General features: G+C 34.7%; 1 protein-coding gene across 1 annotated transcript in view; it reads right to left on the minus strand.

Annotated features, from left to right (window-relative positions):
- The window catches only part of ATM (ATM serine/threonine kinase), a 78846-nt gene that overhangs the window by 37250 nt on the left and 26427 nt on the right, over positions 1–15169 (minus strand). Inside the window, exons 23-33 of the mRNA XM_062567265.1 lie at positions 13539–13659; positions 11957–12133; positions 11033–11202; positions 10476–10722; positions 9762–9880; positions 8562–8688; positions 7226–7425; positions 5317–5491; positions 3504–3668; positions 3096–3228; positions 440–535 (exon numbers count right to left, since the gene is read on the minus strand). Coding sequence (XP_062423249.1) covers positions 440–535; positions 3096–3228; positions 3504–3668; positions 5317–5491; positions 7226–7425; positions 8562–8688; positions 9762–9880; positions 10476–10722; positions 11033–11202; positions 11957–12133; positions 13539–13659 — 1730 coding nt within the window. The remainder of the gene's footprint in view (positions 1–439; positions 536–3095; positions 3229–3503; positions 3669–5316; positions 5492–7225; positions 7426–8561; positions 8689–9761; positions 9881–10475; positions 10723–11032; positions 11203–11956; positions 12134–13538; positions 13660–15169) is intronic.

The following is a 15169-nucleotide window of genomic DNA, read 5'->3' on the forward strand; positions in this document are numbered from 1 at the left end:
TTTGGTCCTTTGAACCAAACATCATTTAGGTGCTCAGTGTAAATAAATGGTGAGAATAATTTTAGTAATAGAGAAAATGTTTTCAGATGGCCAACAATTATTTTAAATTTCACTAAAATATGCCTTCTAAATTTTCAGAAAAGTTCTTGTCATTTTTTTCTTATTATTTTTCAGTCTTATAAGGTGACCCATATAATGATAGATGACTGCTTTTTATTGCCTGCAGGAGAACTCAAGATGTAAATTGATGACAATTTATCTTATTAGTCAAAGATGTAAAATATAGTGACTGAAAAGAAGAGTATCACCCATTCAGATATCCCTGATGGTTACCTCTGGCAGCAACAGCAAAACAGCTGTGGGAAATACCACTGAGCACAGTTACAAACCTGAGTTTGCAATGACAGCCCTAGGACACCTGTGGTACTAATCAACTTACCTAGCACAACTTTTTCCCCTGTGTGGTTAACTGCCATTTTGGACAGCTGCAGTAAGCTCACCACCAACTTCACTACTGCAGAGTCTTCTGGGTTTTCTATCATTCAGAAAGAAAAGTAAACACACAAAACATCATTGTGTTATTGGTAATATGAATGTATTAGAAGAAAATGCTGCTTTAATAACTTGCACCTATAAATGTCAACATGCATTACTAATGTTGAAGCAAGGTGCTACTAAACAGTTCATAATAAAAATTATTCATTTTTCCTATTCATAACATCTTGAAAAAATTTCTACATGCAATTTTGACTATACCAAAGAATCCCCATCACTAGAACATAGAGATGCTATTTTTAGTGTTTTGCTGTAGAAATAATAATTATAGATATAAAATACTACTATCAATTAAAACAACAATATTATTCAAAACACAGTGAAGTCATACTACACCACTCCAGTGATAGCACTTAGGCTAATATTATCAGTGAACAAAACCTGATCCCTGGGAACACCCCAAAATAACATTTTCTGCCTGCAACTTCACAGCCTTCAGCATCAGCTAAAAAACTGTATTTAACATTTGAAGGCAACTAGATAAATATTGTCCAATAAAAATTGAAAGAAAGAAAAACCTAGTATTTTATCGTTCACTCAACTGTGAGTTGGAATGCAAAATATATCAGATTTCATAAACATACTGATGGATCCTGAAAAAGTAATTTGTAGCCTTGTCTGGTATTCATAAAAACTACTGTTAGTTTTAAAAACATATGTGTTTTAGATTTGAGTCACAATTTGGTAGATTCTTCAAAGTCTGTATAAGTGGCATCAGACACACACAGAATAACTAATGGGGCCTGCAAACTAGTTTCTTGATTGTCTATATACTTCACTACACTTCAAAAAATATATAAAAATTTAGTGGTAGGACTATTACTGCCTATAATTACAATTTTTACTACTTAAATACTAGTTTTTATTTACCTAATTACCTTTGCAAAATCATAAACTCTTTGACAACATATAAGCTCTGTATTTCCATGTGTATTTGCTGCCTGAGGTCTTTTTTTTTTAAAAATAAATATTTCAAACAAAATAGTTTTGTTCTTCCCAGGAACAAGGCCTAGGAAAAAAATATGATTTGCCTATCTAAAAAATTAAAAGAAAAATGTAGCAATATTTTTTCTGAAAAATCTCTGTTGCCCTAATGTTTGGAGTTGAAACCTAAAATTGCATTTATGCTTGTTCTATGCCTTTGGAAAAATGAATGTACATGTGGACAAACTGCAGTAGTTATTTCTTAAACATATCTTTCAGCCTACAGTTTTATAGCTTTTATCACTGACTAGATGTTTTTCTTATTTTTAACACCTGCATCAATCAGGTCAACTCAGGAAAAAAAAAAGTTATTTTAAATGTTTAATAGAGATTTTTAATAAAAGGCACAACCAAGGCAATAGGCCCACCGAGCCATGCCTCTGACAGCGCACTATTAAGCATTTCTCTTCAGTTTCAGCCGATCAGCAGACAGAGGATTTCTGAGATCTTCTTACCTAATACTATCTATGAGATAGGGCTAACTCCTTTTAAGGCCCATTATACTTCTTATCTCCACAATAAGTGACAGTAAGGTCCACGATATAATTTTATTTTGTTAGAAAAACAGATGTTCTTTCTCTTGTTGTTTACTTGCTGCCAGATACTTTAACTGGTTCTTGCACTGTGATAAATGTGATAAGTGCTCCCTGTCCAGCTTCCTCATACCATTCATCAGTTCATTAACCTGTATGTATTCCCCTTCTATCTCTTTTCCAAGCTTACAAGGCCTAGATTATTCAGGCACTCCTCTAATGGAAGTTGTTGCATGCAGGCTTGTTGTCATTTTACTCTTCTTCTTTTCAAGTAGAATTTTCAGATTAAAATTGCAAATAATACTTCAGATATGGGGACATAATACACTTACACCACGACCTTATGACAGACTACTATTCTTCCCATGTTTTACTTTTACTTATTTACAGTGAATTACAACCAGCTCTTTTTATCCTCCAGTCATTCAGTAACACAAGCAGATGAAGTCCTGACATAGAAGAGAAAAGTGAAATAGTCTGCTACAAGCATCTGAAAACCAGAAGAGGAAGGAACTGGGTCTGGACTAATGAGTGAAAACAGTAGGAAAAGAACACTGGCATGTGATGAGGTTCACATAAACTAAATCCTAACATTTTCAAACTTCTGTGAGGTTGACTTCTGAACATACTGTACCTTTAACAGAATCTAGCTTCATAATATTTAAGAAAGATTCATGTACAGGGAAACTCATTAAGTAGCTGTAAAGCACTTACATAACATATTATACATATTCTAGTCATTCACAGTCATACACATCTCCCATTCCAAAAACTAGAAGGATATTTTATCATCTCTGTCAGGTAACACGTTTTACAATATTTATAATATGCTCTGTAAGAGATATTTCAGATTTTGCATCAATAATACATAGCATTCTGTTATGTGTTAGAAGTTGTAATATGGTTACATTGCTGAACATAAAAAAAATAAAGAAAACATTCAATGCTAAATTAGAACCGGGTTTTATGTCTATACATCTAAAACAAGACAGAAAAAAACCAAAACAAAACAGATGTCTGTACCCTGGAAATATTTCAGGAGATCCTTCATCTGATCTTTATATTGTTCCAATTGTTTGCGTAAATCATACAGTCCTTCAAGCCGTGTTAAGGGCAGTGAATCACAGACACTAACTGAGAGAAAGTGATTAATTTCCTGCAAAACAATATTTTTTATTAAGCATACAATAGCATACAAATAAAGGCTCCAAGAAAAGACATGCTTCTCTGCAGTCCACAATGTGAATATTAACAGATGCAAGGTAAGAATAGAGACCTACCAGCATCTCAGTTCCTGAAACAGGAACAAAATAATATACATGTCTAATTTAAATCTTTCTCAATTACATCATATAGCAAGAAAACAGTTTTCCATTCAAAAGTTTGCATTCCAGCCACTATGCTATGAGATACAATTTAAAATGCAGTTACCTCCAAAAGAGAATATGCTCCTTTGCTGTATTTTATCTTCTGTTGAGTTGCTCTCAATTCTTTAAAAGCAGGATGTTCAGGAAAAGGATCTAAGGATTTGATTGCATGGTACAGATTTTCATTATCCTTATTATCTATCACCAGGTACTTCAACAAGCCTAGGACCTGAAAATAAAAAGTAAATAGAAAGAAAAGGACAAAGAAACATCTTTAAGACATATCTCTTATTTAGGTTACAAAGTTTGTATTCTCCTAAATTCCATTAAGCTGACAACTCTATAAAAAGATTAGTAAGATAAATTATTTACACTATTAAGCACTACAGAATGTTTAGAGGCACAGAGAAATTGCAGATATATGCTAAAAAGATGAGTTTTTGCCATTCCTCCCTGAAATGGACACCAAAGCTTTTATTATTACAAACTGTGGTTTCATTCTCTCCGTCTTTAAATGAAGTTGATTTCAAATATTGGAAATATTCTGCAAAGAGTCAGCCACACACTATACCCAAGCAGTCCTTCTGATGTTACTAAGGCTTTATTATTTTTTACAAACTTTAGTGCTGGTAACTTTGAATCCTGACAACTGCCTAAATATCACGATTTACTGCCCAAACCACTGAACTCTGAGCAATTCTTCCACAATTCAAATAAATACCTGCTAAAGGGGTAACATACTTGCTCTGCAAAAATGCTGCCTTTGTGCTTTACTTACTAATCAATGAAACTGGATATTCAACCCAGGCAGCTTTGAGGAGTCACCAATTTAAATGATGAGTTTTTTACTGGGGACCTGCATCTACCTGGAAAAAGATGAACTAACTTCCATTCAGTGTTAGAAGAAAAACAACTAGAAGAACCTGAAAAGCGATCATACATGAGAGGCAGGCCTTCCCTGCAGAACAAGTATGATATGAAAAAGTCTCATATTTAACAGTAGTACCAGTTTGTAGAAATTCCTGCCCTCCCCACCTTGTTTCAAAAAGACGTAGTGGTATGTTGCCTTTGCAGTTGCACAGGTACAGCTATTTGCACAGATATATCTGATCATGGAGTTCCCAGTAAAATTTGTTCCATAAGCAGCTGAAATAATGAAAACTGGTTTTTGTACATATTTATTCTTTGACCATTAGACACCTCCCCCCTTCCCAAGCTTTCCATCATATTTCCTGAGAAATCTTCTATAAGGGAAGAAACAATTGGGCTGTGGCCAGCAGAGAGCTCTGCAGGTAACTGCATGGCTGGTGGATACGCTTGTACTGGTTAGCTAACTGGCCATCACCAGCAGTTTATAAATGCCTATGTCCCGTCTTTCTTTTATTTAGTGGTACCACTGATTTGACTTCTCTCCTCTACTAAGGTAATTTTATAAAACTTACCCTGGAGATTTAAACCGCTTCCAAATTTGTCTGAAACTGGTCCACAAATTCAAAGCACATATAAAGGACAGTATGACAGCATACAGTCCTTTACAAGATTATTTTAAAAAGTACATCTTTTTATAGGCTAAGTACACAAAGAATTAGAAAGTAAGTGACATAGTAATCTCAACAATTATGATGCAAATATATCTCAATCACTGTTTTAAAGCCACAGAAAATGACTTAACTACAGAACACAGTATTTGTCATAATAAAAGTACCAAAGGTAAAGACGTATTTATTTAAACAACTAAACGCATACTGTTACATCTCAAATAACGCTTTTGATATAAATCAAAATGGATAAAGATACCTGGTTTATAACAGTGAACATGAACTACAAAGCTAACAGTCAAGGAATACCTACAAACAGCAATTGCAAATCAAAACTACCTGTTCCTGAATCTCAGGCTGGTCCACAGCAAGAGGTATGAGGGTTCCTACGATAACATGAAGGTGGCTCTCTAGCGCATCATTGCAACATGTGACTGCCGTGTGGCAAACATGATGAAGAAGATCACAACAGAGTGAAAAGCTGCGCATGGATATGTCTCTGATAATAACGGGTCTGCCACGGGAAACACAAAAGTGAAATTAGAGAAATATAAATTGTCATTATCTCAAGTATTAACCTCTTATACAACAGCGAAGAATAAAGAGGAATAAAAATGATCATTACAGGAGGAAATGATTCTAAAGTAAAAAACATCAACACAATCAGCTCTAAGGTTTTAGCCAAGAAGACCTAGGAAAACTGGATCACATGTTCTTTTCAGAGAAGTTAATTGTGTTATTATAAAAATACTTAAACAGGGTCAAAAACATAAACAAACATATTCCTGGGGGAGAGGGAGGGAATCTAAAAAGGCTTCTAGATTATCATTTGTTAAAACTATTTTGACATAAGGGTAACAAAATGGAAACTCTCCCTCCGAATCCTTCTCTCTTTCACATAACCAGTACTAAAAAAAAAAAAAAAGAAAAAAAAAAAAAAAAAAAAAAAACACAGGCAACCCTGAGGTTCCAAAGGACCTGGAGTTTCTCTGTAGTCCAACTTCCTGCCCAAAGCAGGGCCACCATCAAATTCAAATCAGGCTCTCAGGGCCTTGTCCAGCTGAATCTCAACACACTCCAAGGATGGAGAATCCACAGCCTTTCTGAGCAACCTGGTCCAGGATCCAAACATTCTCACTTAGAGAATCTTTTCCTTATGCACAACTGGAAGAGGAGTCTGGCTCCATTTTCTCTACAAAACCTCTTCCCCCTCCAGAAGATGCAGGGCAGAAACTAGATCATTCCCGCTTATGACACGTGGGGTCTCCCACTCAACTGCCCACAGTTTGTCAATACGTCTCTTGCACTGGGGTGAGGGGCCCAATACTGGAGAGCAGCCCCAGATGCAGCCTCCCAGCAACAGAACAGATGGAAAAGATCACTTCCCTCAACTTGCCAGCTGCACTCCTGCCAGCACAGCCAGCATGCGGTTAGCCTTCACTGATATCTCACACTCAGCCTTTCCTCCAGGACTCTCTGCTTCCTTTCTGCAAAGCTACTTTCTAGCCAGTCAGCTCCCAAGCCTGCGCTGCTGCACGAGGATATTCCATCCTGGCTGAAATACTTGGACATTGGCATTGCCGAACTTCACGAAATACCTGCTGGCCCATTCCTACAGCTAGATGAGGTCTCCCTTGCCCTCCAGTACCTCAACCATCTCCTCCATTAGGTGCCGATCACAGTAACAACTTGGTAACAGTGGCATTTACAGTATACATCTACATCTCTCTTTAATACTTCAGGGTATGAAATGCTTCCAGAAAGCAAAACAATCAACTTTAACTGAATGAAATTTAGGTGAATAACTGCCTTGGAAATCCAAAGCTAAATCACAAATAAGAAAGCATCTCTAGTCCTCACGGAAGGTAAGAATCTTTAGGTAAATTTTAAAGTTGATGCAGTACTGGTTTGTTCAATCTGAAGACAAGTTAAAATATGTATTGATTTTCACCCATTATGTTAGTTACTTATGGATGAGAATGCTCTTAATTACCCCAATCAGCACATTTTATTTCAAATATAATTGCTTTGCACTTAACTCCACAATTTCCTTTTCCAAACGCCATTTTTGTAATTCTAAGGATTTAGAGTACAGTTTAGAAAGGAGACCCATAATCAGTTGATAGTCACACACACTTTTTGACTACTTTCTATACATGAATTAGCAATACTAGCAATAATGAAATGTAAGGTTAGGACAGTAACAAGGCTGCAGAGACAAAGACTACGAGATAATCAATATATTTACCTGCTGTTGATATGGTGTATCAGGGTATAAATTACATCTCGGAGGACAAAAGCCCATGCTCCTCCTAAACCATCCTTTATCTCTTTAAGCAACAGACTAACGAACAAATGATAAATTATAAGAACTCTGTGTTTCTTGTAAATGTTGTTCGTATCTGATGCTTGCTTACAAATGGCCAGAAGAATTTTCTGGAATGAATCCTAAAAATGAACAGAACTACTAATTAAAGGATAATTCATAATGCCAATACCAATATATTTTACATTAAGAAAAAATTCTAAGCGATAGAAATATGTACTTTTTTAAATAATACGGACAAAAGGGCTTACTCATTTTTACTGTTTGAAACAAACAAAAAAAGCTATACAGAAACCAGTTCTCCAAGGAGGAGTACAGGCCCTGTAACTCTTTCTTTTTTTAAAATGTGAGAAAAATTATACCTATTTTTCAGAAAACCAAAGGGTTATGGCAGTTTTCATCTACAGTAAAAACATGAAAACCATAAAAAAAATCAAGTAGCTTCAAATGCAATGTTCATATGTACAAAATGCAAGACCCTTTCACAGAATACGAATACAGATTGTACAGTTAAACCTATACTCTTAAGAAAAATCCCATCCTATCTTTAAGTACTAGGTATGGTTGTGACGTATTTTAAGCAAATTTACTCCACTGCCTGGCAATATTAACTTTTATACTCTAAAGTTTTAGACAAACTGGCTTCAGAAAAAAGAAATTCTTACTCTTCAGATTGTTCATGGATAGGCAAAGTAAGTTGTATTCTTCCCAACATATGTAATACAAGTGCATAAACTTTAAAGTGATAAGCTTCTATGGAATGACGCCCATAAGGCAGGAATATGTTTATAATCTATTGCAAGTATAGTATTGTTTTATTTATCTTCCTACTGGCTGTTAAAAAACACAAATGTCTAAAATATGAAAAACTAAAACATCACATTTAGCAAGGCAAGCAACTTTTAACATTTTAACTGTAGTTAATATTTAGGCACGGTTGTTCAAATGTAAATTTAGACTTATGCCAAAGAAATAACATGACTCTAAATTACATCTGGTATATGGAGATTTCTCCAACCTTTAAAATATTTCTATTTATCTATATCAAGCAATTATACTTTAAGGATGTAATTTCTGTAAGGTTGCTTACTGAACTTAGGACTGCTTCCTTTTCAGAATGCAAACAAGTGAACAGAAAGATTTCTAAGGTTGTACTTATCCCCACATATATATATGATGAAAATGCTTAACTAAACGAAAATGTATCTATAAAATGAATACTATACACTTAAAAAAAAAGGCATCATGACATACTTACGGGGCTTTTAGAAAGAAGTGCTATTAGACTTCTTAATTTGCTTTTATGACAATTGTTGATATACTCCAAGGTTGCCTTAATTACGTAAGACGGAAAATGAGGAGGATTAGGAGCAGGATCCAGTTCCCTGAATGAATAAAAAAGTGTGTTATTTTCCTCAAGAATCAAAAGCTTCTGTGTTAAATAAAATAGTCTAATTAAATAGAAATGTAATTCCTGGGAAACCTTTTCTGCTTTCAGTAAGTGAGAGGTACAAAAAGTATCAGGAGAGCCACATACGTGTTACTTTCTGTTGTCCACTGACCATGTATGGCAATTTTAAGTTGTACTTTCTTTGATATTCTTTATTATTTTTGAAACATAATATGATAAACCCCCCAAATTTATCTCATCTAAGATATTTCATATGAAAATCTAATTGCAAGTCATGGTAAAGCTTCTATATTTCATAATTCTCAGAACAACATGGTTAAGGAAGTAAAAAAATTCCGAGAAGAGAGAACACATCCCCACCATAATGAAAGCAAAAAGCAACTTTTCTGGGACCCTGAAGAGAAAAAACATGTATCAGATAGTAACAAAACAATAAAAACTAAGTTTCATGACTCTTATTCTTACCATTCCATTCTTCACAATAAAAATTTTGGTTTCTTCTATGAAATTCTGAAAACCTCAGTTGTTTAACTTCAGTGAAAATCTGTATAGCTGAGAAATGCTTTGCTTGCTTTTAATGTTATATTTCTACATTAAAAATATCTCCTTAAATTACTTCAGCCAGTATAATTTTTTCCTAATAGTTTATTTGGCACTACTTAAGCAACCTCCTTACCAAAGGCAAGTGCTGCCCCTACAGGAACTATTATGAAAGTTAATGACTTCTCAATGACTTCTAAATATTCAAAGACCTTTAAAACAAATATTTGAATTTACAGACATTAAAAACTGAGCAATTTGTTACAGAGAGGGTAGTTCCATACTAGTTTGAACTGATCTAAATTGGCATAGCCATAGTCTGCCTCAGCAACATATAACAGAATTCTCTTGTTCACCTACTTACTCTTTCCATTAACTGAAGTATTACAGATTCTCCTTACTGATGTTAGGGAATAATGATGTGAGAAAGTATGTCAATAAGAGCACATTTTAATTCACAATGTTATACCAATATGATCAGTGTTTTAAAAATCTACAAGTACATACCTTATGTATTCACTTAGATGAGCTCCTTCTGCTGCATTGGTGTCAGGTGGTTCATGTAAGGTCATCAACAATTCAACCACAATCTCTGATAAGTTACTATGAGATAAACTGTCAATTTGCTAGAGGGGAAAATAATGTTTTAATAAAAATAAAATTAACTAAAATAAATTAATCTTTTCAATTAGAAATATTGTCTCTTGTCTATCTGTTGAATTATCCATGACATCCCATTCATTAGAAATTATGCCTGGTTAGATCTCATCCATGAGAATCACAAGTAGAACATAGAATTTACTTGCTTTCTGTATCTGAAAAACCTTTTAATGGTAAATTTTGCTAGTAGTTCTAAATATAGAGTCTGCCTCTGAGGAAGAAGGAACATCTTCATGAAGTATTAATGAAATATTTTGCAAGTAAAACACAACTTGCATAATCAGACATTTGACAGGGGACTCAAGGATGTATAATGAACATAAGGATTTTTTTTTTTATTACATTCTGAAAAGCATTAAACTTCAAGTCAAGTGTCTGCCTGTAAGATACTACTGATTATCTACTTCAAAAACTTTGGATAAAAATTATCTTAGTTTGGATTTATTACAGTAATACTCTTATGCCCATGAACTCAAGCTATTTACATTTTTACAGAATATAAAGTTTCTTTCAGGTCTGTTAAATGCCATACAACTCAATTTATAAATTTAAAAGACATACCTGTTTTCCTAAGCAATTTTCATCCTTAAGCATGTCATAAACTTTAGAAGCTGCATCTCTTTGTTCTGCTACTTCACTCTTTCCATGGCTTTCATAAGCAAAATATGGGAGGATATTCACAAGTATCTTTGGAAAACAGTCTGCAAGAACCTGCCTCCAGTCTTTTTCAATTGTGTTGGCAAGTGATTTCACATCTCCAAATTGACTTCTAATCACCAGGTGTGGAACCAAAACTTTGTAACAAGACCTACATGTAGTAAATGCATTTTGAACTTGGACTGCACATTTATTTTTCAAAAAAACTTATTTTTCAAACATAACTTAATAAACACTATTTCCCTGCTACATAATTAAACTAGTAATGCTGGTTTACCTACTGCTATACAATAAATCTTACCTGCACAAATATAATACATAAAATACTTGGAATACATTTTAAAAGCTCTTAGTACATACTTCCTACAACAAAATCATGTTTCATTACTACTTTAGAAATTTGAAACCGTGTCACATTTGTAAATAAATCTAGATAAACTGCTTCCATATGGCAAACTTACCTGTAGAATTCCTCAAGACTAGTACAGTTCAGAAGAACATAAGGAAAAGTAGACAAGTTATATCCATTGTCGTTTATTTTCAGCCACTCCATCACCAAATAGTCTAAATGTGATGCCATGAAGTCCTCTATATTTTTATAGCCAAAAATGTCAGATACTTTTTTCAAAACCTGTACATTAAATAAGATTATAAACTAGCATCCAGGGTACATGACACTATGGCATATTAAAAATACTATATCTTCATATCCTCCCCCTGAACCTTTTAATGAGTATTTGTATAACTCAGCTTCTATCTAGCATAAACTACTTTTTTTTTTTTTTTTTTTTTTGTGTAATCAGGAACTAAACTCTCCCTCTGAGGAGAGGTATGCAAAAAACAGACAAAGAATACACATTTTGCAGGGTAGAGACAAGCCAGCAATAAGCAGAAAAAAGAGATAAAAAGGTGACATACACCGAAAAATGACAAGCATGATAGGCTGCAGTCTGAACAGCAATTTTTTCACTTTGTCCTTGTGAATTGCAAAATGAAAAATCAGAAACAGCATACCATTTTTCAATGTACTGTATGTATTTTACACGTTTACAATGGAAAACTAATTTTACTTCCACTGGCTAGAGATATTTTCTTAAATGAGCTCTGAAGTCTTTAATGTGATCTCTAATGTACTTTAGGCCTGTGCTTTTAACATACAGGATTTATCATTAAAATTGATATTTACAACATCAACATTTCTGTGTTAACACTATATAGATTATTAAATACAAATATCTGAATGAATTTATAATCAAGTCCCGCATTAGCCATTCTTTGCATTAAAAAACGTAACAATTTTTGACATTTCCAAAAGTATTTTGTGTAACTACAAATTTGCTTTGCTTAATTTATAGCCTAAATATAAAAGGGAATTTTATACTTGCCTTTTTCACAAGGTGAGGTTCTAATCCATTCTCTTTCATAGACTGGCAAATAGCAAACAAAGCTTGCTTTTCACACACTGGACTGCAGCACAGAACCATAGTTATAACCATCAACAAAACTGCTTTCCTATTACACTCCTCATCCAAAAGATCTTCCGGACTTGCATCACCACTGACCTTCAGTAAGAAATTATACAGAATTCGTACAAACATTACATCAAGGCAAACCTCTCAATTCATGAAGGATGAACACCAGTGAAAACCTTGCTTTGGTAGCTTAAAAGTTACTTTCCCACGCGTGCAGCATGTCAGCCTAAGGAAACACATGCTTGTAGCTAATACACTCTAATTCATATAACAGTATCTTTCCCTTCTTCATTAATCAGAAGTTTAAACAAAGGCAACACACTTAAAAAAGAAACGACTGAAATACTGACAAGTCTTTTGCTGCTCTGCAAAATTTACTACCTCCAAAACAGGCACTACAAGATGCAAGCTTGTACAAGATACACAGCAAGATTCTGTCTGAGCTTTTTAACCATTTGCCAAGAATAACATTTATATCAGCATATCAGAAATAACATAAACCTCTGATGCAAATAGGAGAGACCTATCTTGTAATTTAAAATTCTCCTTCTCCTAAGGTATGATGTTGATAAGTGACTAACATTTAATAAAAATAACATGGAAGTGCAGCCAAAGCATAGCAGCTAAAGAAAGACAAAAGGGAGAAAAGGCAAAAGAATAGAGAAGAGAGACAACAATGATGAGATGAGATGACAGAGGAAAGGACAGACGAGGTGACATGATAGAAAAGAGAGACAAGGCAACAGAAAAACAAAATAAGGCAATAGCCAGGATGACAGGACAGCGAGCCAAGACAACACAGAGAGACAACGTGACACAAAGATGATAGAGTGATGTAGACAAAAGATTATGGAAAATGTACATAAGTTAGCATGGCTAACAAGGAGAAGTGAAAGATACTAACAGAAAAATTAATAGCTACACAAATTCTGCAGTAATATATACTGCTGCATGTGCAGTCATTGCACTAACGTAAAACTTTTCCTTTCCTTGAATTTTCTTCTGAACCTTTTAATTTTTAAAGTAAATTTCGGTTTTGTGAAAATCACTGTTCTAATACCACTGGACACACCCTCCCTCTAACATTCACAAATAGTTTTGTGAATTGTAGTATAGTATATATTCTGGTATATAATTTGAAGTCATATCGCCTCTTATTCTCCATTTAAGCGCTGCCTAGAATTCTGAGGCAAAACTTTGCTTTGCTTCCTAAATTTTACTGTAATAAAACAAACAACAACAATTAGGATTAAGCAGAAGAGCAGTCAGGAACCTACTCAAAAAGTGTTTAAAATTTTGTAATGTAGGCAAAAAGGTGACTGACTAGGTAAGTAAGGGATTTTCTGTCTACTATCTTGTTTCACCACCTTCCAATTATCAAAAGTCCAGAAGAATCAACGTTCTTAAAAAAATTAAACATGTTCACTTTTAAAAGTCGTCTTTTTTAAAAGCATAACCTGAAAGTTAGGCATAACTAATGACTAGATCTTGGTACCAGCTTTCTCATTCCTTCCTGAACTCTGAGATATGCGTTCTCAAAAGCCTTCTGCTGGAGCTTCAAAGGAAGAGGTTTCAACAATCCAGAAGAATCTCTACGTTTCACATCCTGAAACAAACTTAAAACACGAACAATAGTTATTAGCATAAACTTTCATCTACAGAATTACTGCATATTGTACATAGCAAAACAATAAGATTCTGTTTTTCTAAAAATTTTAATTTTCTTAACTTTCTTGTACAGCAATCTTTCCTTCCTCTCCCTCAATCAGTGCTGATAACAGTAAAAATATCTGCTGGAGCAAAATGGTGAAGTATAGCCTGAAAATAGAAATCTTTTGCAATCTCAGCCAGTGCAGGAAGCCAAACTTCAACTGTCCATCACAATGCAATCTTCCATGTCATGTAGTACTATGAGAATATATTTATTACATATAAATATATTTATAGAGTTTCTCAAAGATTTTTGTAGGTAAAGGCCCAACCCAGTTTGCTTTTATAACAAAAACGGGAACATTATAGTGTGTCAAACCATAACGTACTCTAGCCATTTTTAAGTGACTGACAGCAGGTAACAAAGAAAGATCACTATATACTTGCTTTGTATGTGTAATCCCCCCAAAAATATTCTAACATTCGAATACAGGCAAGCTAAGCACACCACAAGTTAGAACTGGTGACAGTTTTAATAGTCCTCAATTATTTCCTCCTTCATGAATTTGTCCAGTGGCTTTTTTAACCTACGTAAACTTCAGACGTCCAGATAATTTGTGAAACGCCTTGCCACAAGATAACTCAGTGTTGTATGAAGAGATTAAACCACATTTTCTTTGAAACTTGAACATATTAATTCATTTGCTACCCCCTGATCTTTGAACTGGAAAAGACAGCCAATCTTCACTTTGTTCTGCTCAAGAGTTTGTAAATTCGTTATACCTCCCGCAATTCAACGTTAATTCATGCTGAAGGATTCTATTTTATACAACCAATAGCTGCGTGGAAAGTGTTGCATACTTCCCAATATCCTTTCTCTACTCCGTTATTTCCTTTCTGAAATATTGGGGAAAGAACTGCACACAGTATTCAAAACATGAGATCCCTTGAAATAGTTTTTACATTATACAAAGTATGTAATCTATTTATACATGACAAATAACTATTTCATATTCAAGTTTTGCATAACAAATTTAGTCTGAAATTGCTGTCATATAATAGAATCATAAAGGTTGGAAGGGACCTCTGGAGATCATCTAGTCCAACCTCCCTGCTCAGCAGGGTCACCTACAGCATGGTAGACAGGGCTGCATCCAGGCGGGCCTTGAAGATCTCCAGAGAAGGAGACTCCACAACCTCTCTGGGCAACCTGGTCCAGGGCTCTGTCACTCTCACAAGGAAGAAATTCCCCATCACGGTCAGGCAGAACTTCCTGTGCTTCAATTTCTGCCCATTGCCTCTTGTCCTGTCACTTAGGACAACTGAAAAGAGTTTGTCCCCGTCCCCTTGACACTCTCCCTTCAGGTACTTGTACACATTGATCAGATCACCCCTCAGTCTTCTCTTCCCCAGGCTGAACAGGCCCAGCTCTTGCAGCCGTTCCTCACAGAACAGATGCTCCAGCCCTCTGATCAT

The sequence above is a fragment of the Rhea pennata genome, chromosome 1, assembly GCF_028389875.1.
Source record: "Rhea pennata isolate bPtePen1 chromosome 1, bPtePen1.pri, whole genome shotgun sequence".
In the NCBI taxonomy this organism is placed as follows: domain Eukaryota; kingdom Metazoa; phylum Chordata; class Aves; order Rheiformes; family Rheidae; genus Rhea; species Rhea pennata.